Raw genomic sequence first — 27,640 nt, 5'->3', positions numbered from 1 at the left:
CATGAGTGGATGCTGAACGAAAATCAGTTGTCAACTCAAGACTGTCATGCTGTATTGGTGGAGGCCAAGGATAGATTCTTGGCATGTTTGGATGCACTGTCTGAAGAGGATCCTGCCACATTGGATTCGAGCGATAACCAGATTGTGTTGTACTACCTTGAGGCTGTTTTGGTTCTAGGACACATGCAACGGCCGAGTGTGGTGGAAAACATGACTGTGAGTGAGTGGTTATCAAGGTTCAAAGAACTTTCACCGGAGAAGGGTCATCCACGTTGGGTGATTGCGGTAAAGGAGCACAAGACTGCAGCAACACAACTGGCCTCGTTTGCGCTTTCACAGGAGCAGGAGCAAGTAAGTTCACCACAATTCCTGACTGAACCTGTTAGAGATAATTTCTGTTACAGCTGAAAGTAACATAATTAATGTCTTTTTCTCCCATCAATGTCCTTTCTTTTGTCCAACAGTGGTTTGATATCTACTACAGACGGTCACGGCCAGTCTTCCAGAGAGCCGGCAGGAAACGCAAGAGGGGTGAGGACATTGAGGACGTTGAGGATCCAAAAGATTTATTCTTCCTTTCCAGCACAGGGAAGGGGGTTCACCGGACCACCAATGACATTGCACGGTTGCAAAAAAAGTTCAATGTCCCGGCAGGGAGCAGCAAGGTGGTACGCAGAGTCTTTGAGACGAGCACCAAGGATATGAGCGATTCTGCAAAAACATTGGTGGCGGGCTACCTTACCCATTCAAATGCGGTAACAGAGCAGCATTACCGCTACCCCACACCTGGACAGCCTGTAAAGGGTATACACATTTTGAAAGGCATGGTTCTTTCGACAACGTCATCTTCAGGGGATGAAACCAGTGTTGGGACATGGTTTTTGTGCAAACCACAGGCCTCCTTTCAGTCAAACTTGTAACAAACATGCCGCATGTGCTGGAGTGGACTCAATCCCCCAAGATGCCACAGGTTCCATTGATCTTAGAAAGACAAGGAACTCAGTCTCCCAGAGGATGTAACAGGATGCTGCATGTCCTGGGGTCTGGGCAATGTCACACAAAGGTGTCAAGAACCACAAGGGTCAACTCCTATTGGTCACTCTGGTCCAAGACCTGTGAGGTCACCGGGGCCAATATAAGGAGAGGTCTCCCCAAAATCTTTCTCTTTCTACAATCCTTTGAAAGCCAGTAGGCTGTCCAGCCTCTCTTTCTCCAATTCTCCCGAGGGTGGAAGGCTGCTACAGCCTCTCTTCTTCCATCTCTCAGAGGGCGGAAGGCTGCTCAAGCCCTGATCCAGCTTCCTTCTCTATCCAACCCACAACCGGAGGTCAGGGGTGCAGCTCCCAGCTCACCCTTCTCAAGGAAATCTCCTCGCCCTTCAAGCTCTACAAAACTCCTCGTAGCGACTCGATGTCCTGCAGGAAAACTTCAACCAGCATCTGAGCACACCGCTCGACAGAATCACGGATGCAGAACTCTACGACCACAAAGCCAGGAGACGTCACAGAACTGCAACCTGAACAGCAACTTTCTTTTCCTCGTTCCCTCGGACTGGTAACATAATCTGGGCTTAATAATTATACATGCTAAGCAAGACTGTTTACTCAATTCGGTGTGTTAACAAGTTTGATATATGTTGTGACGTTGTAGGCATAAATTAAATGACGGTTAATAGTTAGGCTCGCCACAGGCTTTGTCCCTGACTATCATTATCTGATTAACATCCACACAGACACGCATAGCTTCTCACCTAGTTAAACCTTCCCCCTCAGCCGTAAAGCAACGGCCGTAAAGCAACCTAAGAAGAAGGGGGGGGGGGGCTCTTATCTTAGGCACCATTCTTTAAAGAATGCTAATTTACATTCACACGCACACACACATCTCGTTGTTATTCAGTTTGATTGTTAAGTAATTTGTGTTTTTATACTTTATTATGTTCATAATAAATGTTCTTCTTTCACAAATGAACTGTCATTAATATTGCATAAGTGAATTTTGCCAACCGTCACAGTTAAGAACGCCATAACCTTCATTGTTCATTATATAATCTTTAATGGTAAAATATTGAGATTTCTAATTGAACTAGATCTAAATGAGACTGATCTTAATCAATGAATTGGCTATCTTTTCCCTTCTATGAAGGGTTGTGCCCCGCGAGAACTTTAACCAATTAAAGTTATGATTTGATATAAATTATTATCAATATTAATGTTTTATATTTTATTGAGTGCCTCAAGGCACACCATTCTATGGTAACACTTTTTACGTACTATTGCACAACACCAGCTCTGATCCTTCAGGCGAGGGAAACCCACTGGGATGAGGAGTGTATGAGGGAGATCGAGAAGGAGTGGATGGGAGGCAGGGCCGGCCCTAGCACATTTGGTGCTCTAGGGAAGCTTCACTCCTGCCCCCCCCCCCCCAAAAAAAAATATTTTTTCAAAACTATTTTCCACGAAAACTTATTATAACATTATTTCTTTCTTTGTCGAAGTTGCTTGGCCACACACACTAACCATACGCCTCAATGTGCTAGTATGTTCTGACAACACCAAGGAGCCAGTACCCCTTCCGTTTTTATGATTTTTGGCTAATTTTTATTTTTTTTATGTCAAACTATTGGTTGGAGATATATGTTACGGATCCCAAGATTGATACCAAAGTAACTAAGTATATCTGTAGAATACAACATGAATGCAGCAGCAGTAACGACACAGAGCCTTCAGTTCCTCATCTGGACTGCATCTTATTTAAATTAAACACAATTTCAAGTACAAGCATTTCTCTGAGTGTAACTGCATTTTAAAGAGCAGTTACACCTTGGAATACCTTTGGAATACCTTTCCCCTGACTATCTGTCTAACCAATGCTAACTACCTTCTCTAGACCCTAGTCTTCATGCATTTCATGACAGGTGTTTTAAACACAAAACCAATGACCAGGTAAAGCACCAGCTATGCTGTTACTCACCAGACGGACATGGACGTGTACCCAAGACACAAAGTCAAATCATGTTTATGCACAAAAATAACAAACAAAAATAACAAACCAACAGACCCCCCGAGAGAGATACTGTTGCTTATTCCTACCAGGAAAGGTAACGCCAAAAGGTAAATCCATCTAATTAGTGCCTGATAAATAATGCAATTAGTCCCACCAATGTAAGGTCAAAGCACTACATTCACACTCTAAAGTTATCACACACCCTGGGCTACCAGTACACTATTCCAGGGGAAACGTATCCTACTAGAGGCCTATTACTTTCTCAGGACAGAAAAGGGTGAGAAACAAACCTGGATCTGGATTTCGGACGAGCCCCCACTCGTTACACCTTGGCTCATGTGTGCAACAAGAAACACTGAATGGCACAAAGCTCTGCAGTTACAGTATTTATGCATTTATTCTACAGGAATAATACTACAAAGAACAAAATACAAAGAAAACCTCCACATGCCCATGTTGAGGTAGACCCGGTGAATGAGAGACCAGAGCCCAGTCTGCAGGCCCCTTAAGTAGTGGGCCCCCAGGTGTGCCACATCCCCACTGATCACCAGAGACCGACTCCGCCTACAGGAGCCTGAAACACAACACACACAGCTGACAACTCCAGGGTTGTCACAAGATGAATGACAGAATGTATAAGGAAGATATAGGGAGGTGGTGGGGAAGGTTGAAAGAGGGGATAAGGGGCATGAGCAAGAAACACAGTAAGAACAGGGGAAAGAATGAGAGAAAAGTTAAAACAGGAGTTAGACGAAGAGGAGAAGAAAGCTGGGGAAGGGGTAATTGTGACAGAGGGATGCATAAGGATGAAAGATGAACTAAAGGAGATAGAGCAGGGAATGTGAAAAGGTGCAATAATTATAAGTAAGGCGAGGTATGCAATAGAGGGTGAAGAATGTACAGGGTATTTCTTAGGGCTAGAGAAGACAAGGCAGGAGAAAATTTATTTTGAGCCAGTGGAGGGAATGGGAAGGGAAAAATTAACGGACCTTGTAGGGATAGTGGAAAGAGTTGAATAATTTTATATAGAGTTATATAAGAAAGAAGAGGTAGATGAGGAGAGTAGCAGACAGGTGATGGACAAGATGGAAGATAGACTGAGCGATGAGAATAGAGAGTTGTGCGAAGGACAGATAAGTAATGGAGAGCCAATGACTGGATGTGGCTAATGATTTAACTTTTAAATATCTCGTCCCATCTGCCACATTAGTTCCAGGCCACATCCTCCTCTTTATCAGAGATACTGCCGAGACTCCGCAGCCCTGGAGTTTATCTAATATACTGTCCTTGACAGGGCCGGCCCTAGCACATTTGGCGCTCTAGGCAAGCTTCACTCCTGGCGCCCCCCCCCCACACGAAAACTTATTACAAAATTATTTCTTTCTTCGTCGAAGTTGCTTGGACACACACACTCTAACCATAAGCCTCAATGTGCTAGCATGTTCTGACAACACCAAGGAGGTTCGTACCTCAATTTTTGCCTCGTTTTACCCTAATGTTAGATCAATTTTTTTTAAATTAATCTAATTAAAGTATATCTGTAGAATACAGCATGAATGCAGCAGCAGTAACGACACGGAGCATTCACTTCCTCATCCAGACTGCATCTTATTCAAATTAAACACAATTTCAAGTACAAGCATTTCTTTGAGTGTAACTGCATTTTTAAGTGCATATAACATACATTCAATTATTATGGTGTCTCTTTCCTCCAAACATCTTAATATACATCATCACTCATAAAGAAATATAAACATTTACAATATAGACCTATTGAACATTAGCTTATAACTGGTCTTTATAAGGCACAATAACAATACATGAATTACAGAGTCTGTGTGTGTCGGAGCTGAACTACACACTGTAAAGTAAACAATATACTAGCGCGACCCGCCTGCAAGACGACGTGCAGGTAAATTAAACACCTATACAGGCGAATGTAGCCCCGCCCACCTAGTGCGCGAGTGTCTCTCCTCACTGCCCAGCGGAGTTTCTAAGTTTTACCAGTCAACACGTCTCAATGACACCCGTGGTGATCAAGCGAGGCTTTAGGAGCTAACGTAGGAGACTCTCACCCACTACTACCCTGTAGAATACAGGATGGAAGCAGCAGCAGGAACGACATGGAGCATTCAGTTCCTCATCCAGACTGCATCTGACAGTACGGGGTGCAACTGCTCCAGCGCCAAACGTTCCACATGAGTGCTGCTGTGATTTACTGATTTCTCTAATGAAACTACTTAAATTACTCTCAGAGTAATTAAATACAATATTTTTGGCCATACCACATAGAGAAGGGGGCGCCTAAAACTCTGCCTAGCAAAATAAAAAAAAAAATATTTTATTTTATTTTTTGCTCTGCGCAGTTTTTGGCGCCCCCCTCTGAAATGGCGCCCTAGGCAACCGCCTATGTCGCCTGTAGGAAAGACCGGCCCTGGATATTAGTATTCAACTAATCTGCAACAGCAAATACATTCTGTACATAACTGTGACCTGATTCACTGAGTTGTGAGACCACGTATTCGGTCCTGGTCCTGCTGGGGTCGTTCTGTGTGAATTCTTTGTTCTTTCTTCTGATTAGACATTAGCTTTGTTTTTTTAACCATCCAAGGAAAACAATGGGACGTCCAGTGATGACAGACTCCTTCGTTTAGGGTTTGCAGTGAATTTAAACGTGCGTTAGAAACGTCACTGCTCATTTCATAAGTTTTACTTTGCATACAAATGATTCTCCATCTCTATTTGCTTTGAAACAGACACCATTTAAAGTATTGTTGTATATTTTATTCCCACTTGGCTCAACAACCTCGTACGTCTGACAGAGCTTCGTCCAGAGGTTTAGATTCAGCCTCACAATGTGGAGGTTTAGGTTCCTGAGGGCTTTCAGTGAAAGATTTTGCACAAAGTTGATCAGTATTTATTTTTTTAAATTATCAGTATTTGTCCCAAACATTTTTTAGACTCAGCATTCAAGAAAACATAGAAATAGACACCAAGATCATTCAAATCTAACAAGTACAGTGTTCGGCGTCCATCTTGGATTTTTGAATGGCACGTCAGGCAGATTTGTTAAGTAGACCTTTTGGAACCACCATCCCAAATTTGGTGCTTGTATCACATTTTGCACAAATTTTCTATTAGATGCCCCACTATAAGGTGATAAGTTAGGAAGCATTCAGATTACGGACAGCTCTTATAATGGCGGCCACTGAAATCCTTCAGGTCACTTCTCTCTGAACCTTCCTGTGAGAAATGTATTTTTCTAACCAACGGCCGGCTGTGGCCAAGGGGTATAGCGGTCGTCATGAAGGTCCGGTTTGATCCCCAGTCATCCCCATCTGCATGCCGAAATGTTCTTGGGCAAGATGCATAACCCTCAATTATCCCTCATATAACGACAAAGTGCTCCTAATAGATACACTGTATGAATGTGTGTGTGTGAATGGGTGAAAGTAAAACTGTACTGTAAAGTGCTTTGAGTGATCATCAAGACTAGAAAAGCTCTATATAAATACAAATCCATTTACTATTTACAGCCATGGTCACATGTCCCTTCAAATTGTAACCGCCTCTTCGGTCACTGATCAGTAAGCACACTGATTAAAATCAAACATATTTAATCATTTGAACTGGTTAAGAACATACATATACATACTTTGCAAGGAAAACATTTAAAGACAGGTTAAAGGGGATTCAAATTTCTCTATTAATGTGTATAATAATGACCAATTAATATGTACAATATGAGTAGTTGCTGACTAATCTGAATGAAATATTTGTTACAAACGATGCAACTTAAATCTTTAAGCACACAGAGCAGGTAAATTCATTGTCTCCTGTTTGACTGGTCATGGGCAGTTAGATTACCCATTAGTCTAAATATTTTACCACGCTAGGAGCAAGTAAATGATTTCTCTCCTGTATGAATCTTCATATGTCCAGTTAAATGACTCTTTTGTCTAAATCTTTTACCACACTCAGAGCAAGTAAATGGCTTCTCTCCTGTATGAATCTTCATATGTCCAGTTAAATGGCTCCTTTGTCTAAATGTTTTGCCACACTCAGAGCAACTAAATGGTTTCTCTCCTGTATGATTTCTCATATGTAAAGTTAGAGAACCAGTGTGGGCAAATATTTTACCACATACAGAGCAACTAAATGGTTTCTCTTCTGTATGAATCTTAATATGTTCAGTTAGACTGCCCTTTGTGCTGAATGTTTTACCACACTCAGAGCAACTAAATGGTTTCTCTCCTGTATGAATCCTCAGATGTAAAGTTAGAGAACCAGTGTGGGCAAATCTTTTACCACACACAGAGCAATTCAATGGTTTCTCTCCTGTATGAATCCTCATATGTAAAGTTAGAGAACCACTGTAGGCAAATCTTTTACCACACACAGAGCAAGTAAATGATTTCTCTCCTGTATGAATCTTCAAATGTTCAGTTAGACTGAACTTTCGGCTAAATGTTTTACCACACTCAGAGCAACTAAATGGTTTCTCTCCTGTATGAATCCTCATATGTGAAGTTAGAGACCCCTTTTGTCTAAATGTTTGACCACACTCAGAGCAACTAAATGCTTTCTCTCCTGTATGAATCCTCATATGTAAAGTTAGATGGCACTTTCTTCTAAATATTTTACCACACTCAAAGCAACTAAATGGTTTCTCTCCTGTATGAATCCTCATATGTACAGTTAGATCCCCCTTTTGTCTAAATGTTTTACCACACTCAGAGCAACTAAATGCTTTCTTAGCAGTTATACATTTCTTATCACTTTGAGGCTGTTTGTTACTTTTTGTATTTAAACAAGACGGAGGTTCCCTGGTCTGCATCCAATCATCTTCACTGTCTACAGTCTTGTCCTCAGTACATTGTTGTAAATTTCCATCAGGACCTGAGATCCTGGCTGGTACTGGTCCTCCACAATTCGCTCTGTTCTCCTCAGTCTGACTCTGATGAAGCTGTGACAACTGAGGTTTCTCTTCATCTTCTTCACTCTTCACAGTGACAGCAGTCAATGTGAACTTGATATCAGCCTGCTCAAGTTGTTGAAGCTGCTCCCCATCCTGATTGGTCCATGGGTCCTCCTGTTCCTCTTTAATGTGGGGGGGCTCTGGGTCCTCCTGGTCCACAAGGTGGCTCCATTGCTGCTGCACAGGGAGAACCTCTTCTTTATTCACCATCAGCTGCTGTACGTCTGCAGGACACACTGAAACACAAATACACACGTTTATAATTTCAGAGTATCCTGAAGTGTTTTAAAAACTTGTGTTGTGTCATTTAATGATGACTGTTATTATTTTTGAATGATCACACTCAGGAAGCAGAGATGTTGAGATGGTTAATAGTTGGTCTTACGACGCAGCTCGATAAATTAGCTGGGTTAAACCAAGTGTTTCCAGGATAAAATGTTTTATATTTTGAGGCCAAATAAACAATCTAAGACACGAGCAGAGCATAGCAAGGGGAGGTTAGTTAGTTGGTTAAGCTGTTTTCAGACGTGACCTGTGGGTTAACCAGAGAATTGTCTCCAGAGTTTCTCCAGGGTTTGTGTTTCGAACATGAACAACACTGCAGCAGGTTTTCTGCACAGACTCGTTCACAACAGTAGTGTGGGAGTTTTTTAGACGGAGACCAAACATTACATTACATTACATTTAGCTGACGCTTTTATCCAAAGCGTCTTACGATAAGTGCATTCAAACCCGAGGGTACATACCAAGGATGACAAGAATCAAGAAAGTACAATTTCTTCAAAATAAAGCAAAACTACAAAGTGCTCCAAGTAAGGGTCATTTAAGTGCTACTAAAGTGTTAGTTTCAAAAGTTGTTAGTATATATATATATATATATATATTTTTTTTTTTATTCAAGGTAAAGTCGGAAGAGGTATGTTTTTATTTTTCGGTGGAAGATGTATAAACTTTCTGATGTCCGATGGTCAATGGGGAGCTCATTCCACCATTTAGGAGCCAGGACGGCAAACAGTCGTGCTTTTGATGAGTGTTTAGCAGTAAACACTGCAAATCTAAAATGATCACAGCAGCACAACCGTGATGCACGAGTACTTGAAGCTGAAGCATCAAGGGGAGATTTCTAAAGATGGCAGTTGGAACAGAGACAGAACCGCAAGTTTTACTTTTTGTCCTGAAACAAGCGTAAAATATTACGATTATCAACACGTGGAATGGAATAGGAATAGACTGGAATAGTGTTGGGATTTCAACATCTTAGCTTCTTCGTGTGTCTGTGAGTGAAGAGGAGTATGGAAACAGAACTCTGTACAATTTAAAAAAAGGAGGGGACTGGAGCCTTTATAAGGCCTTTCCACAAATTATTAATAATAACCTTTTTCCTCTTAGTGTTTAATATCGATATTAGCTTCAAAACGCTGGTCAGTCTCACACCTGTTTTGATCAAAGTGAAATTGTTGTGGTTTAGTTCTTACAGCCGATAGAGCAGGAACACAACATTCGTTACTCAAGGCTAGTTTATGAAACACAACATCGAACTAGGGAGAACAAAATTGATTTGCGGCGACACCCCTCCAATATTTTAACCTATCACATTACACCTACTGTTATAATTATTATGAACGCTTACCATTATTGTCTACCCCATGCTACCTGATTTAGCCAAGGCTGTGAATGAATGTCGACTATGCCTGTTAAACTTTCATTGCTTCTAAATATATACGTGATGGAACCAAACCATTGGTTCGGCTCTCCTCATATTTTGGATAAACAAACACGCTGACAATAGCAGGAATCATCTTAACTGCACAACTCCAGTGACTGAATCAATCCACGTTGTAAACCAGTTTTTGTACTGAAATAAAACCTAGATTCTCCCGTTGCTATCTAGCAACTATGTCTAGCGCTGCTATGACATACAGGGAGCTTAGTGTCCATTTTGTCACAGCAATCATTTGAAATCAAGCATCTAAAAAAAAGGGTCTATTGTTATTAATATGACACAACAGCAATATAGAAATTATACTTATTTTAAAATATGCCAGTATCATAATTACTCCCACAATATGTGTCTGTTTTTCAAGATGAGACGAAGCAGTCTGGAGGACTTTTTACACAAAAGGAGCCAAAACGCATGAACACCCCAGACGTGTGCTCAGCTTCCTAACAGCATCTTGCAGAAGAATATCAAGGACATGTGACCACTGGCTGCAGGGGAGGGTCAAAGCTCCTAATCCTTCTATCTACACATTTCATTAATTTAACCAACCAGACATTGTTTTAAACGTATCATTCCCTTTACGGAGTGTTAGTTTGGTCAACTCATGTTAGCAGAGCTGATGCTAGCTATTGTTAGCCTGTGAGCGGCTTCTCCAGGGACTTACCGACTCTGTGCAGCTGGAGTTTGGGCTTCATCACAGCATCCAGCAGCCTCCTCCGGCGGTAGATCTCCTGCTCTGACCAATCTAACTGCTCCATTCTATCTTCATACACCACCACGGTTTCCTCAAACACTGAGACGATCTCCTCAGCCGCCACCGTTAGCCGCTCGGTTAGCATCGCTCTCAGCGCCGGGACTTGAGCCGTTTCTCCTCCTTTCTCCACCTGCAGCAGAAAGTCTTCAGCGGCAGCGCGGATCCGCTCATGTACCGACCTCCGCAGCAGCTGCACGTCGCACATGTTCCTCGTCTTTGCGCACTTTGAGTCTCGGAGCGAACAAGAAGATACAGAGGATGTGACGTCATACATCCGCTTCTGTGAGAACAGATGTATTCCAACACGCACCAGAGTGAGTCACAAGGACTGGTTAACAGCAAAACTCAAGCAGGTTGTTTAGAGAAGGAGGTGGCCCTTAAGAGTGGGGACAAGGATAGGTTCAGACTTGTTTGGCAAGGAGATTACAGAGGACAAACGACAGTACTTGAAGAAGCTGGAAAAACAATTCAGCTAACGGCCCCTTGTCAGTTTGGAAAGGCCTTCAGGTGATCATCGGCTGCAAAACCAAGTCCCCCCACTATGTGGAAGACCTTAAATGTGCAAACGACCTGAATGCTTTCTTTTGCAGATTCGACAGACAATGAACCACACCTAACCCTACCCCGCATTCCTTACCCCCATTCACAGTTATCACACCTCATCTTCCCAGCCTGGACAAAGACACTTACCCCCCCCCCCCCCCCCCCCACCCCAAATGGTCCCAGACACAACCCCGTGCATCACACTGACTCTGGTTCACACACACACGGACAATTTTTTTTTAAATAATCATATTTCATGATTATTAATAATTAGCCAACGTCAAGTCTACTAATAATGCACAACATTAGGAACTAACTGACTTCACCCAAAAAAACACTTTATGAGCCAAACCTGTAACACACTGTACTGGTGACCCAGAAAGTGAAGCATTCATTGGATCTACCCTCTATAGGTGAAGAACAGAATAAAGCCCTGATGGCAGATATAACATGGAGGAAATAGGGAAAGCAATCTCGAGATTAAAAGCTAATAAAGCGCACGGTATGGATGGCTTCCCAGCCGAGTGGTACAAGACCTTTAAGGATCAAATTGTGCCTATGCTTTTTGACTGCTTCAACTATACACTGAACAAATGTGAACCACCAGGTACATGGAGGGAGGCAATCATTTTTGTTATTTCTAAGGAGGGGGAGGACAGAAAAGAATGTAGCGCATGAAGGCAAATTTCTGTACTCATTATAGACTACAAGTTGTATGTGTCAATACTAGTAAAAAAGTTAGAGCATATAATAGTAGAACTAGTAGATCCAGACCAAACTGGCTTTGTGCGTGAAAGACAGACACAAGATAATGTTAGACGGGTGCTACACTTTATCGATCATGTGGGAATATTTGGAGCTAAATTCATTAGTTTAGATACGGATCTGTACTTGGCGTTGAGAAGATTTGGCTTTAAGGACAATTTTATTAACTGTATCAGAACTCTATACTCCTCACCAAACGCCAGAATAAAAATTAATGGACACCTCTCTCAGGTTGTCAACCCGGAGAGAGGCTGCCGCCAAGGCTGCTCCCTCAGCCCCCCCCCCCCCCCCTCTTTGCTTTATTTATAGAGCCCCTGGCACAGTTAATCAGGGATGATGAGGTGATAAAAGGAGTCATGATCATAGGTTTAGAGCAGAAGATCTGTCTATATGCAGATGATGTTTTGCTCTTTATTACAACACCAGAGGTCAGCATTCCCAGACTAAAAGATTTTGGAACCCACTCTGGATATAAATTAAACGTGCAAAAAACACAAACTCTTAGTTTTAATCACATCCCTCAGAAAGACATGCTAAATAGATTTGGTTTCAAATGGACCCCATTAGAGATTAAGTATCTGGGAATTCAAATACCTAAAGAAATTTCCAAAATATATGATAGCAATTATAGCCCCATAAGTAAAAACATCAAGGAAGATATTGACAGGTGTTCCCAACTGCCCTTAGATATATGCATAATAGAATAGAAAAGATAAAAATGAATGTCTCTGTCCAAATGGCAGGGATAGGGATATTGTTTTTCTCTGCGTATTCATGTGCCAGTTCACGGCGCTCAAGGCCAAATTATAGTCGGGTTGCACGCACGCACACATGCACGCAAGACACGCAACACGCCCTTTTCGAGCCCTCTGGCGGCTTGCGTGCGTCCGACAATTTTTCTAACTACACGACAAAGCGACGCGAGCCTCACGCAGCCCGCAAGGCTTGTGATTGGTCTGCTTACTACATCCCGTCCGGAGTCTAGTTTCCGGTTTCATGCCCCACAATACGCGGTAATCACGGAAGATTTAGAAGAACGAATATGGACCAAATAGAAGAGCACTTGGCAGAAGAGAGTCAAAAGTATGACCACTTGTATAACCCGTCACTGACTGCCGATTTGTCCGCCAGAAATAGGCTATGAGGAGCCGGAGTGGCGATGTAAATAAACAGTCGACGAAGAAGAAGACGTCTCTTCTTTGTGTGTTTTGTCTTTGAAAAAAAACGTACTCCGCCTATGGTTCTGGCGGTGAATTGCGTTTCAACACGCGCAGCACGTTAGAGAAGTATAAACCAAAACGAGTCCGTCGATGCAGCTGCGTGGCCTTCTGCGGTTGCAGACCGGGACTGGTCAGCTAGTTGTTTCAAGTGTTTGGCAAGCTCCTCCTCCATCTCATTTGTGAATATTCTCTTTACCTCAGCTACTGCATCCCAGGCTACTGATTTTACTTTCCCTTTCTCTTTTTTCTTTATGAGGGTTTTCTTGTCAATATTCCTATCCCTTCCAGCTTTTCATAAGGACTTCTTTCCTTGCATGACCTCAGCGGCTGCATTCTCCATCTCTGCGAGGGGTGTTTGGCCCCAGGTTGTCTTCCTGGTGTAGTTTCTTGCCATGATGGCTTTTCTACAATGTTTATGACATTACAAATAAAACATATATAATGTAATATAACACTAGAATATGTTTAAGACTAAACTAAACTTGTGCTCCACAGCATTTGTCCCACTTTACCCCAAAGCCACCGTTTTAGAAAAAACAACATCTCTTAGCAATTCAGGCTAACCTTCAGCTAGCATCAATCACATGGTTTCATATGTTGGAAGTTCACCAACATTTATGATATAGGTTTTTCTACCTGTTTCAATTTGTTTTGACACAACAGTTGATTAAGTTCAAAGCAAGACAATTTCCTTTTCATGCAAAAAACACATTTTTGTGAAATAACATACTTTCCAAAGCACCAGCACCAACTTCTCCTTCATGGCAAGGGGGGAATGGGAGGGGCTTGAAAACATAATGGTCAAATGACCACAAATGTGTTCCGTTGCCTAGATACAGGGGGTGTCCCACATTACCCTGCTCTCCCCTAACACTGTGCACCTTCCCATTGAGACAAATTCTTTCACATTTGCCAATCTTTTCCTCCAAGTCCAGTTAATTTAACTTCTAAGCAAACCCGTTGAAACCATGGACTGTGTTCATATTAAATCATTTTATTTGTCTTCAGTATGGTTTTCAAACGAGGTAAGAGCTAAGATGTGCACCTTCAGACTGTGGCACATCGCTTCATATTTTCCAATAACTTCCTCCAAGTCCAGATGATTTAACTGCTGACAACACCTATTAAATCCAAGGACTATGTTCATATGAAATTAGTAACTTAATTAATAAATAAGAGTAGAGTTGCACAGCGGAAGCGTGCCGGGCCCATAACCCAGAGGTCGATGGATCGAAACCATCATCTCCTAAAGGAATCCTGTATCCACTCCCATGTTCACTGCTATGTCTCCCTTTCCTTCTGAACATGAACTCACCTACTGCTGAAAGTGACTCGCTTTGGCTTTTGAAGTTAAACATGTGACAAAATAGACCCGAGAGTTGAAGCCCATAACTTTGCTCATAGTTTTGTGTTTTTTTTTTATCTTGAGTAAAGCTCTTATTCCCACATGGTGTGTGTTTGAAGTTTCGAATGTTCTATCATGTGTGTCTTCGATTTAATAGTCCTATTGTCGTCAAAGTGGAATTTACATCTAAAAACCTATTTTTTGTCTGGGTAATTACGAGTTTGTAACGGTAGTGTGGCTGAGCTTACTAACCCGTAAGCGAATGACTCCACCCACTAAACCCTATTCATACATGTGAATACATCAGGGAAAGGTGGACAAAAGTTTACAGCGCCTGGTAATCTCAGGCAGTCTCCCATCCAAGTACTAACCAGGCCCGACCCTGCTTACCTTCCGAGATCAGACGAGATAACTTTATTTACGACACATTGTCAAAATAAATCCTTAACTATTCAATTATGTGGAGCAGAAAAGGGTAAAACATTCCATACACACACACACTCTCTCTTTTTTTTATATTACACTTAGTCTTTAATGCATTTTGCTCAAAAACAAAGCCTTGTTGCCCTCTGAGTTGTTTTTGAAAAATTCCATCAAAACTTTCTGATTCTTGTTCATTGAAATACAAAGGACAGGAAATTATTGAAAAGTTCAAAGTTGGGTCAACTCCTATGATCTTTGGAGTCCACTCTCCTTTGAATACATAATGAACTCATCATGTGTACCCGATGTGGCTGTACTGCCCTGCCAACTTACCTGCCAACCGCCGACCATACAAGAAGAAGAGCTTATATTCTTAAGGAAGATGGCAACAGTGAACAGGTTACCAAGAATCACCCAGAACCATCTGCTCCAAAATGAACAACATTATCCAGGCAGACGTGAGGTGGTAGCCATTAAAGGGGGGAGTTCCCTTTGTGCAGAGATAAGCACTCTTATTAAGCAGCTTCAGAAGGACCTTCACTGTATGGAGGAAAAATACAAAGAAGAAAAAGCAAAGAAGGAGATCTTCAAAACATTACTTCATACGATTATCACCAGCTCCCAAAATGTGTCCAGCATTCAAGAGATCTTAGAGGGATCACTCTTTAAAAAGAAGGCAGAGCTTTTAAAGATTGTAGTATCTCAAAAGAAGTACATTATTAAAGAAAAGAATCAAACTTTTCTGTGTCTCAACACAAAGATCACAGAGTTAGAGCACTGCAACAACCAGCTGAAGCAATCAGCCTTCTTTCCTGCTCCGCCTGCCGAGAGCCACCCAGTTGACTTTGACCAGGAAAAGCTGCTCAACAAACCAATCCAGGACCTCAAAGAGCAGCTTCAAATGGAGATATCTGATAATGATGAAAAGATCTCAGAGTATGAACAAAAGATCACCAAGGACAAACAAAAGTTATCTGGTTATGAACAGAAGATCTCCGAGGATAAACAAAAGATCTCTGAGTATCGAAAGAAGATCCAGGACCTCAAAGAGCAGCTTCAAATGGAGCTGAGGAAGTCTGCGGCTTCTGCGGATATAATCAAATTCATGGAGCTGGAGCACCAGAACTCTGTTTCTACTATAGAATAATTTATAAATACTTGCAGAGTTAAGAACTGGAAGCTAATAGGATTAAGTAAATCCATTCAATGAAAACCTGTCACAGAAGATCTCTGGATATGACCAGAAGATCTTGCAGGACAAAGACCATGAATTAAAATTCTCGGACCATTAGCCAAAGGTCTCAAATCATGAGATGAAGGACTCAGAGAGGACTGATTCGTGGGATGATGACTATAAATCATGGGACCTTAAACCTGATGTCTCAGACAATGAGGTGCCAGAGACCCGAGACCGGTTGGACACAGAATTTAATATATCAGACCTTGAAACTGATGTCTCAGATGTTGAACCAGAGGTCAAAGTTGATGAACCAGAGGGCACTGATTCATGGGACCTGTAAGGGAAAATTTAACTGACCAGGTATCTCACTGCTGTTGCCTTGGCAAACAAGAAGTGTGCTACAGCGGATGGACTTAGCAGATAGACACAGAGGAGGATTTCATATCTTTTTTTTTCTTATTACATTTTATGAAGCACCTCTTTGTATTAGTTCTGGCATGTCTTCTGTTTTTCATATTGTCTTGTGAAACGCCTCTTTGTATAAGTCCTGGCTTTTTCACACTTGCAGCCAGTTGTTCCATCCTGAGCACCCATGCTTGTTGTGTAAACTCTGCAGAGCTTACTATTATAAAGACTCAATGGCCACTCCAGTCTGAGAATTTCATTATTTCAAATCTCAAGATGAATTTCCATCACAGGGTTATAGGAGTAGCTCCGTCGTTCTCTCTCTTCTTCAGCGCTTTATTCTCCTCCTCCTCTCTCTCCTCCATTTCGTCCTTCTCTCTCTTCTTCAGTGCTAGATTCATCTCCTTCTCCTCCTTCTCTCTCTCCTTCAGCGCTTTATTCTTCTCATCCTTCACCTCCTTCGCTCTCTTCTTCAGTGCTAGATTATCCTCCTTCTCCTCCTTCTCTCTTCTTCAGTGCTTTATTCTCCTCCTCCTTCTCCTTCTCTCTCTTCTGCTGTGCTTTTTTCGCCTCCAGTTGTTCTTTCCTTTCCAGCTTCTTCTTCTCCTTCCAGTGGTTTTCCGATTTAGGGTTATAAGAGGAGCTCCGTCGTTTAAAGAGAGAACTGGGGAACTTCTTCCATCTTACATGTTTCCCTTCTCTCTCCTCCTTCTCCTCCTGCTATCTCTTCTTCAGCGCTTTATTCTCCTCCTCCTTCTCCTCCATCTGCTGTAAGTTGGCCTCCAGCTCCAGGATTCTGGTCCTCAGGTTCTCCACGTCCAGCAGATTCTTCACTTACTTCAATTGAAGATCAGTGCGCAGCATGAAGTTTTTTTCCTCCAGCCATTTCACTCTCTTCTTTAGGTCGTCACACTCTTTCTGAATCTCTGCCTCAATGGCTCTTCCTGTGTCCACAGACCTGTCCTTGTCGACCCTGTTGTCTTTGAACTTATACATCATTGAGACTACAGAGTCCTTGATGTACATATTTAGCTGAAGCTCCTTCTGAGCAGCCAGAGGATCATTCAAAGCATCGAGCTGCTTCTTCTGGTCACTATTTATTCTTGTTGAATCATCAAGTCTTGCAGCCTGCTCTGCCTCCTGCTTTACAGCAGTGATCTCAGCCGCCAGGAGGGCGGGAGTGTTTTCATCCGACTGCATTTGTTCAAGAGACTGAAAGACACAAATATAGATATAACAGGTAAATACACAGTCCCATCCCAACGTCAGATATATTAAAACAGACAGAGCTGAATGGACTTTAGTCATTTACACATGTCTGCTTTTAAAGTCTTTAAAACTGCATTAAAGTAATAAAAGACAGTTGTGTTTTGAAGTCTCTCCTGCTTAGAACAAAACGTACTGTGTCTGCGGAGAAGTTGATCTTCTCCATGTTTGATGAAAGCAGTTGATCCAATGTAGGAAAAGTTCTTGTAAAGTAGTTTTGCTGTGAAGCGCTTGTCTGCTGACTGTCGTCTGTCGCAGTTTGAAGAAGTTGTCAGAGAGAAGGTTCTTGTGCAACTGAGGTCTACTAATGGTGTGATTGGACTCATGAGAGGTGTTGTCCCTTTATATATAAGGCAATTGTACCTGTTGCTCTTTTATATGTAAGTCCAATGATCAAATAACCTATGGTATCAAAGGATCCAATTATCTATGTGGCAGGACAGCATCATAGGATCAAATAATCTAAGGATATAATCTTTTAATTGATTTGAACTGTGTTATGCATTATATATATTATATATAATATAAATAATATATATAATACAACAAATATTTCTTAAAATCACTCTCTGTGTACTTAAGCTGAATTAAGATTCAATTGATAATTTAAATCGATTTCCCTTCAAATCTATCTATGGCCTCAGATGATCTGCTGATTTGTTCTGAGAGAAAAGCGTTCCCTCACAAACAGATAACGGCTCTAATGTTACATGACTATTTGGGATCATGTGATGCAGATGTAGAACCTTTTCTCTGATGAACTGAAGTGACAGGACTGGATCTGATCATCACAAATTGAGTACTCTATACGTAGAAGATCCTAAAGAGTAAAGTAGGGGTCAATCAATGAGTGTGTGGTTTCAGTCACACTTCAGATCTCAGGATAAGAATACACTTTTCTGACTGCGTGGGACTGAAGGAAGTTCAGCTCTTACTCCTCTACAGCTCTGTGGGGCCGGTGCACGAAGCTGTTTGTGCATCCAGGTCCTAAAGATGATATTAGTATTCAACTAATCTGCAACAGCAAATACATTGTGTACATAACTGTGACCTGAATCACTGAGTTGTGAGACCACGTATTCGGTCCTGGTTCTGCTGGGGTCGTTCTGTGTGGAGTTTTTTGTTCTTTCTTCTGATTAGACATTAGCTTTGTTTTTTTAACCATCCAAGGAAAACAATGGGACGTCCAGTGATGACAGACTCCTTCGTTTAGGGTTTTCAGTGAATTTAAACGTGCGTTAGAAACGTCACGTCAAAGTTTTACTTTGCATACAAATGATTCTCCATCTCTCTTTGCTTTGAAACAGACACCATTTAAAGTCTTGTTGTATATTTTATTCCCACTTGGCTAAACGACCTCGTAAGTCTGACAGAGCTTTGTCCAGAGGTTTAGCTTCAGCCTCACAATGTGGAGGTTTAGGTTCCTGAGTGCTTTCATTGAAAGATTTTGCACAAAGTTGATCAGTGTTTCTTTTTTTAAATTATCAGTATTTGTCCCAAACATTTTTTAGACTCTAGGGTTCAACTGGAATGTCTGTATATGTCTAATATCTATTCTCTGGAGAGATCATCTTTTTTTCTACTAAATTGTGTAATTAAACATAGTTTTTAAAGTTGTGGAGTCCCCAATGAAAAGGGTGCAGTTGGGTGGTCTTAATGCCTCAAAGTGCATTAAAAAGGGTGGAAACGGTGAGATAAGACTAAATTTGCAACAATGTTAAAGGTTTGGGTTAGGGTTAGGGTTAGGGTTAACCTGAAGCTGAAGCTGAAGCAGAAAAAATCTCAAACTGAAAAAATCTGTGCTATTTGGCTACCATAATATAAATAGGGTCACTCATCATCGTATTTTCTCAAAACGTCTTAAGTCAAATTACTTGATACCTAACATGCAGACATAGGATGTTTATCAATCAATCAATCAATCAAAATGTATTTGTATAGCCAATATTCACTTATCACAATTTGTCTCATAGGGCTTTAACATGGTGTGACATCCTCTGTTCTTAACCCTCAACAAGAGTAAGGAAAAAAAAAATCCTTACAGATTCAATAGGGCCTCTCACCATTCGGTGCTCGGGCCCTAACTATTAAAAACCCTTGAACAGGGTAAAAAGGACATAGAAACATCAGAGAGAACCACAGGTGATCACCTTCTTTTGGCAGTAGGTGGTGCGGGAGGATGGTCCCTGCGGAAGGGTTCTTTGGTCCGGTTCAGTGAAATTTGACAAAGTGTCAAAGGGAGTACTCGACAAAGCAGCTAGCACCTTGCCACTCCAGCCCCCTCCTTCCTCACCAGCAAATAAACTCTGTTCATTTACCCACCAACAACCACTCCGTGTCTGCTTTGGGGTCCGAACCTTCACTTAAACCTTAAATTTGGTTATCAAAATAAAATGTAAAACATTAATATTTAAAATATTAATATTAAATCATAACTTTAATTGGTTAAAGTTCTCGTTAAAGAGTCCCCCCCCCCCCTTCTTCTGAGGTTGCTTTACGGCCGTTGCTTTACGGCTGAGGGGGAAGGTTTAACTAGGTGAGATGCTATGCGTGTCTGTGTGGATGTTAATCAGATAATGATAGAGTCAGGGACAAAGCCTGTGGCGAGCCTAACTATTAACCTTCATATAACTTATGCCTACAACGTCAAAGCATATATCAAACTTGTAAACACACAGAATTGAGTAAACAGTCTTGCTTAGCATGTATAATTATTAAACCCAGATTATGTTACCAGTCAGAGGGAAAGAGGGAAAGAAAGTTGCTGTTCAGGTTGCAGTTCTGGGACGTCTCCTGGCTTTGTGGTCGTAGAGTTCTGCATTCGCGATTCTGTCGAGCCGTGTGCTCAGATGCTGGTTGAAGTTTTCCTGCAGGACATCGAGTCGCTACGAGGAGTTTTGTAGAGCTTGAAGGGCGAGGAGATTTCCTTGAAGGGTGAGCTGTGAGCTGCACCTCTGACCTCCGGTTGTGGGTTGGATAGAGAAGGAAGCTGGATCAGCCAGGCCCCCCCCTTGGCGATGTAGGAGAAGAGAGGCTGGACAGCCTACTGGCCTTCAAAGGATTGTAGAAAGAGAAAGATCTTGGGGAGACCTCTCCTTATATTGGCCCCGGTGACCTCACAGGTCTTCGACCAGAGTGACCAATAGGAGTTGACCCTTGTGGTTCTTGACACCTTTGTGTGTGTTGTGCAATAGTAGGAGTAGAATTGACGTTGGCTAATTATTAATAATCATGAAATATGATTATTAAATTAACAATTATTTATTAAAAATAATCAAAAATGATAAAGCTATTAATTAAGAACAGTAACACATTTAATTAGAAATGATACGGTTATCCATTAATAATAGTTAAAATAATTAATGAAAACAATAAAATTATCAATTAAGAATAATACAAGTCTGTAATCATTGCTTATTGTCGCGGGGCACCACCCTGGTTACAGGGACCAACAATTCAATCTTTAAATATCATTCTCATAATGATATAAGTTATATTAATAATCTCAATATTTAGTATTAATGATTATATAATAAACAACGAAGGGTTTTAAGTTCGAGCACAGGCAATCATAATCCAGCTGCAATCACATACATATGCACAAATAATCACAGACAACAGATACTTTAATTACAAAAGCATTTATTAAAAAGGGGAAATAAAGTTAGTGTTATTTAATGTTTCATCATTTTAACAAACTCCGATATTTCAAAGATAAACACAGCAGCAGCACTTATCACAATTCAGAAAGTACATGTAAAACCGGCGGTCTACCTATGTATGTCTGTCATGGTATGCGTGTGTGTCTGTGTCAAAGTGTCTCTCTGTGTGTGTGTGTCTATGTGTGTGCATGTGAAATACAGTTAGTGTTATTTAATGATTCATCATTTTAACAAACTCCCATATTTCAAAGATAACAACAGCAGCCGCTTATCACAATTTAGAAAACACATGTATTCATCTATGTGTATCTGTGTGTGTGTATCTGTCTGTGTCTATCAATGTGTCTCTGTGTCTGTGTGTGTGTGTGTGTGAGAGAGCGAGAGAGAGAGAGAGAAAAAGAAGGGGGGGCGTGGCGATGACGAAGTCACGTCACATCTAAGATGGCGGCCGATCATGATTCGTGGAACCAAGGCCTAAAAACTCTCAAAATGGTGAATTGACTACAAAACAAGATGGCGGAGCCGTTATGAATTTAGAGCCAGAATGGGAGGAGAGTGAAAGAGGAGGCGTGGCAATAATAGACTCAAAATGGTGGTTTAACTTGCGTTCTTCAAAATGGAGTCTATGTTAATGACACCATGTGGCCGGAGCTCACACTGGTGGTCACATGAATTACACAAAGGGATTTTCAGACAAAGAGAATTCTTTGTCTCTGCTTTGGCGTTCGGCCGCATGGCTTCCAGATGTGTCCAGCCTCTCTGAATATAGATTTAACTATGTTACATGAACTGTATTCTAAATACAGATCGGATGTGTGTATAGGTCGGTTTAGAAGGAGAGAGAGAGAGAGAGAGAGAGAGAATACAAGGAGAGAGCAAAGCTCTCTAAAAGCACCGTCAGAGACAAGTTACATTTACTTTACCACTCAGCACCCAAGTGGCGTTGTGTGCTGAGGTATGACCGGTAAAGTATCTTTAAAGTTGTTCAAACGGTCACAATGAGCTGGAGACGCTGCTCACGGCGCTTAAAAACTATGGCACAAGGCCGTAACCGGAAACCGGAAGTGGCGAATAGCCGCTAAAACACTGGAGACTCTGCGGTCTCATACAAAACAAATACATTCAAGTATTAAAACAATACGCTACGTATTAGATTAACATCTGCCCAGACAATAAAGCCTCTTACTGTGACCTTCACAGTGTTGCATGCGCGTGTCGCGCGGATATTTCGGAAGTCCAGTGAATAATCGTGGCCGCTCAAGCTCTGTTGCGCTGGTTCCTCTGTCACAGCGGCGTCGGCTGGGCCGAATAGGAGCAGATTCGTCTTGCTCCTCAACGGGATGAACATCGTCCTTCTTCTTCAGGGATGTGGAGGTCGTGCTCCTCAGCGGAATGAATCTCGCGCTTCTGCAGGGGACGGCTGTGGAAGCCGTTTGTAGATTGTTGGGAAAAGAAAGTAAAGTCCGTGGGGAAAGTGAAACAGTCTGAGATTGTTCCGCGTGCAATTTCCTGTTTGGTCTTTTCAAGTTAAAAAAGCAAAAGTCCTTTTGAAAATAAAAACGTTGACTGAGATAAAAGACAATGAAAGAAATGAAAGAAAATAACTCTGGTTGCCCCCTTTAGCAACTAAATCATCTGGAAAGACCCGGAGGGGTCTGCTGACGTCTTCAGAGCAGGGAAAAATGGCTGATAAACTAGAAGTTAAGGTTACCCCCTTTAGCAACTAAAACAGCTGGGAGGCCCCGACGGGGCCTCGTGATGTCTTCAGAGCAGGGTAAAAATGGCAGCGAATATTGATGTCTCAGTGGTTTTGTTCTACCTGAGAGGTCCTGCCTCCTTGAGGTGCTGGTCATGGGATGATGCTGGCTTTTAGCCAATTGAGTGTCAGAGGTCAAACGAGAGTGGGAGGGGCCAGGAGCAGAGCAGGGGTTTCTGGGGAGACCCCAGGGATTAAGTTAACACCATAAGATACAATCTCCATGCTGGATCTTAGAGGGAGACTTTAGCTGGCTTCATCTTGGCTCAAAGGCCACGCTTTTACGACCCATTGTTTGTGGATCCTATCACATGGTTAGTTCTGTAGGGACTCTTGCCCAACATGTGACATTGCCCTGACCCCAGGACATGCAGCATCCTGTTACATCCTCTGGGAGACTGAGTTCCTTGTCTTTCTAAGATCAATGGAACCTGTGGCATCTTGGGGGATTGAGTCCACTCCAGCACATGCGGCATGTTTGTTACAAGTTTGACTGAAAAGAGGCCTGTGGTTTGCACAAAAACCATGTCCCAACACTGGTTTCATCCCCTGAAGATGACGTTGTCGAAAGAACCATGCCTTTCAAAATGTGTATACCCTTTACAGGCTGTCCAGGTGTGGGGTAGCGGTAATGCTGCTCTGTTACCGCATTTGAATGGGTAAGGTAGCCCGCCACCAATGTTTTTGCAGAATCGCTCATATCCTTGGTGCTCGTCTCAAAGACTCTGCGTACCACCTTGCTGCTCACTGCCGGGACATTGAACTTTTTTTGCAACCGTGCAATGTCATTGGTGGTCCGGTGAACCCTCTTCCCTCTGCTGGAAAGGAAGAATAAATCTTTTGGATCCTCGACGTCCTCGATGTCCTCACCCCTCTTGCGTTGCCTGCCGGCTCTCTGGAAGAAAGGCCGCAACCGTCTGTAGTAGATATCAAACCACTGTTGGACAAAAGAAAGGACATTGATAGGAGAAAACTACATTAATTATGTTAATTTCAGCTGTAACAGAAATTATCTCTAACAGGTTCAGGCAGGAATTGTGGTGAACTTACTTGCTCCTGCTCCTGTGAAAGCGCAAACGACGCCAGTTGTGTTGCTGCAGTCTTGTGCTCCTTTACCGCAATCACCCAACGTGGATGACCTGTCTCCGGTGAAAGTTCTTTGAACCTTGATAACCACTCACTCACAGTCATGTTTTCCACCACACTCGGCCGTTGCATGTGTCCTAGAACCACAACAGCCTCAAGGTAGTACAACACAATCTGGTTATTTCTCGAATCCAATGTGGCAGGATCCTCTTCAGACAGTGCATCCAAACATCCAGAGAATCTATCCTTGGCCTCCACCAATACAGCATGACAGTCTTGTGTTGACATCTGATTTTCGTTCAGCATCCACTCATGCCTATGAGAAAAAAAAGAGTGTGATATGAGACATATGAATTATGAAGTCAGAAGTGAAACTCAGTTCATTGCACCAGTATCAAATGTGATAACAAATCACATTGCAGCAGGCAGAGAAAAGATTACCAGGTATTGACCATTTATATGGGTACAATGAAACAAACCTTTGGTTGAGGATCTCCTTCCTTGCTTGCTTGCCCAGTATCGGCATCATCTGGCTGAGGAGCTGAGTGAAACATTTGGCCTCTTCATGGAGCTGTTTATCCGTATTTATCAGGTTGGTTGTGTCCGTGTGGAATTTCAGGAATCTTTTCAAGCTCTTGAGGTAATTTATCTGTGTTCTCTTCTTCAGAGTAGCAGAGGTTTTAGTGAGGGACGTTTTGACTTTTTCTCTCTCATAAACAAACTGCAAGGAAACGTTCTCTTTGTTAGCAAAATATAGATACCGAGAGACGTTTTCAACCTGAAAATAAAAGACATCATGTTCAGTGACCTTCTAGCAATGACTGTTTTGCTTCATATAAATGCGTATAAAGGTTCTCAGAAAAAGTGTTAAACATTTATTGGTCCTTACCTCCTGTTTGTAATTTCGAATCTTTTTGTCTTTTTTCATTTGCATGGCAAAATCTTTGAGAAGTGGGTGGCTCAGAGGATGTCTGTCCTTAAGGCCTTTCTCATTCATTTCTTGCTTGCTTTTTTGAGCAAACTTTCTTGTTCGAGTGCCAACAGGGGCCTCGTCAGCCATGTCACCCCCTTCATTGTTAGAAGTCGTTCTAGTCGATGGTCCAGCTTCAGCATCTGTATTGGATAGTGTCTGAGCAGCTAAAGGCTTAGCATTGGCCTGAGAGTCGGGTATGCCACGTATAACCATGTGGCGATTTTTCAGCTCCTCAACCAGAAAACAAGATATTTGAAAATATCAGTATATAAAAATTCTTATCAAAAAAAAAAGGAGCAAGATAACGTTCTGTAAGCCACTTACCTTTGGATTGGAATCTTCATTTGACATGATTTCAGTGAGGTCTGAATAATTGAAAATTCTGCCTTCCTTAAGGATCTCGCTTGCTTCTTTCTTGGCATTTTCAACAATGGCTTGTATATCTTCCCTCAAGCCATCTTTCATGCATACCCTCGTCAAATGGACAGACAGGATATCTTGTGGTTTGGAACAAGCAGGACATAGCAAATAGTGCCTGTTTGGAGCTTTCATGTAAAAGAAAAGAAAGGGCATGATTAACTTTTTTTAGTTTAACTCTACAGGCTATAAATAATTCCAAACATATATTTATAAAACAGGAAAATATTAAAAATTCCTTACCGTGGAGCCATTTGTCAAACTGGGATAGGTCAGTGAAGATGAAGCAATAACAATTGGTTTTGTTTGTATCCAGCAGTAGAAGGGAGGTTCTCCAGAGTGAATTAGATAGATAGATTACTTTATTCATCCCCGAAGGGAAATGAAGTCGTCATAGCAGCCGGTACATTTGAATAAAATAAAATAAAATAAAATAAAATAAAATAAAATAAAATAAAATAAAATAAAATAAAATAAAATAAAATAAAATAAAATAAAATAAAATAAAATAAAATAAAATAAAATAAAATAAAATAAAATAAAATAAAATAAAATAAAATAAAATAAAATATACAATATTGAGGTAGAAACAATAAAAACAGAAACAGCTGGAGAACCCTCAAACAAAGGGTGCCTGGTATTCCCTTAAAATATACACCTTTTTTTTGAGAATCTTCTGAATACAAACAAACAAATGTCAAAGATCATGGTCTCTCAGGTAGAAAGACCTTCTCTTGCATATGTCCATTCTTTCCAGGCTCTTTTTCTGTAAAGTTTCATCAAACACTGTGAGCCACACAGACCCCACCCTGAGTGCTCACCAAGGGTCATTCACCTACAGTCATTGCCACAACAGAATTGTGAAGTGACTTACACATCCTTTGTTATTGTTAATGACCCAGCCTTTCACAAAAAGCACAGCACAACACGCCCGCCTGTCCAACAACATTCCTCCAGCCAAGAAATATGAATGGAACTGAGGAATTATATCTATCAAGCTACCCCAAAGAGAAACACTTATTTATAATCTTTTAAAAATGAATTCCTCTGTTTGATGAAACTTTACAGAAAAACAATTTTGAGCCTGGAAAGAATGGACATATGCAAGAGAAGGTTTGATATGAATAGCAGGCCACCTTTGTTTGAGGGTTCAAGGGTGGATCGCATACACTAACCAACCAGCACCCAGTATTTTGTTGTAGCTCCACCCATCAACATTCCCTGTCTCATCTGTGTATAAGTATTGGGCTTTCCAGCTGTAATTCACTCTGGAGAACCTTTCCTCAACTGCTGGACTGGAGAATCATCCCTCAACTGCTGGATACAAACAAAACCAATTGTTATTGCTTCATCTTCACTGACCTATCTCAGTTTGACAAATGGCTCCAGGGTAAGAAATATTTAAAGTTTTCCTTAATAGCATGTATTCCAGTGGTGGGAGGTAGATTACTTAAGTAGATTTTTCACATATTTGTACTTTACTTGAGTATTTATTTTCCTGACGACTTTTAACTTGTACTCATTACATTTTAACACAAATTTCTGTACTCTTATCTATTCTCAAAACTGGACGTGTCCAGTGATTTTTTTTTTCCTAGCACTGTGCAGGTTGTTAACCAAAGAGGAAAACTATCCTATTTGTTGTGCCTAGAACTTGTTTCCTTTTGCTGACTTATCACAAGGGGTATTGTGTATCACTCCTGCTACTGATTAGAAAACGAAAAGGTCCATGTTTAGTGATATTTACAGAATTGTTTATCGGTTATACTGTGGTCTATTAGTGGTCTTAGGCAGACACAAGAGACACTTGTTTATTACTAAGTTCGGTCTTTGTTGTCCCTAGAAGTTCGAATGCACTAGTCCATTACTATTTGAACCTCAGCATCTGGGGTTCAAAATTTGTAAAATTATAGAGTATATGTATATTTTTGTTATAATTTTTCAGTCAGTTGAAATAAATCCTGAGGAGAACGATTTTGGGTTGTTTTGTGTCTGTATAGACTATAAAAAGCACTTTGCATTTTAAATTTTGGTACTTGTACTTTTACTTTTGATACTTAAGTACATTTCAACAGCAGATACTTTTAATACTTAAGTAAATTTAATATGAGCTACTTTAAGACTTTTACTTTTACCGGAGTCAC

At 41.3% G+C, this 27,640-nt stretch overlaps 2 protein-coding genes across 2 annotated transcripts in view; one reads left to right on the top strand and one right to left on the bottom strand.

Annotated features, from left to right (window-relative positions):
* Positions 1 to 27,640, top strand: part of LOC133933464 (histone H4-like) — a 408,656-nt gene that overhangs the window by 59,475 nt on the left and 321,541 nt on the right. Inside the window, exon 2 of the mRNA XM_062380586.1 lies at positions 2,943 to 2,961. Within this exon, the coding sequence (XP_062236570.1) occupies positions 2,943 to 2,961 (19 nt within the window). The remainder of the gene's footprint in view (positions 1 to 2,942; positions 2,962 to 27,640) is intronic.
* Positions 6,604 to 10,704, bottom strand: LOC133933443 (zinc finger protein OZF-like). The gene is made up of 2 exons (XM_062380554.1): positions 10,366 to 10,704; positions 6,604 to 8,217 (listed from the first exon to the last, which is right to left on the bottom strand). Exons 1-2 carry the CDS (start codon positions 10,658 to 10,660, stop codon positions 6,896 to 6,898), a joined length of 1,617 nt encoding a protein of 538 aa, XP_062236538.1. The 5' UTR covers positions 10,661 to 10,704; the 3' UTR covers positions 6,604 to 6,895.

Source organism: Platichthys flesus, chromosome 22, assembly GCF_949316205.1.
Source record: "Platichthys flesus chromosome 22, fPlaFle2.1, whole genome shotgun sequence".
Classification (NCBI taxonomy): Eukaryota; Metazoa; Chordata; class Actinopteri; order Pleuronectiformes; family Pleuronectidae; genus Platichthys; species Platichthys flesus.
The sequence above is the reverse complement of the archived record's forward strand: the minus strand, read 5'-3'. Positions and strand labels throughout refer to the sequence as shown.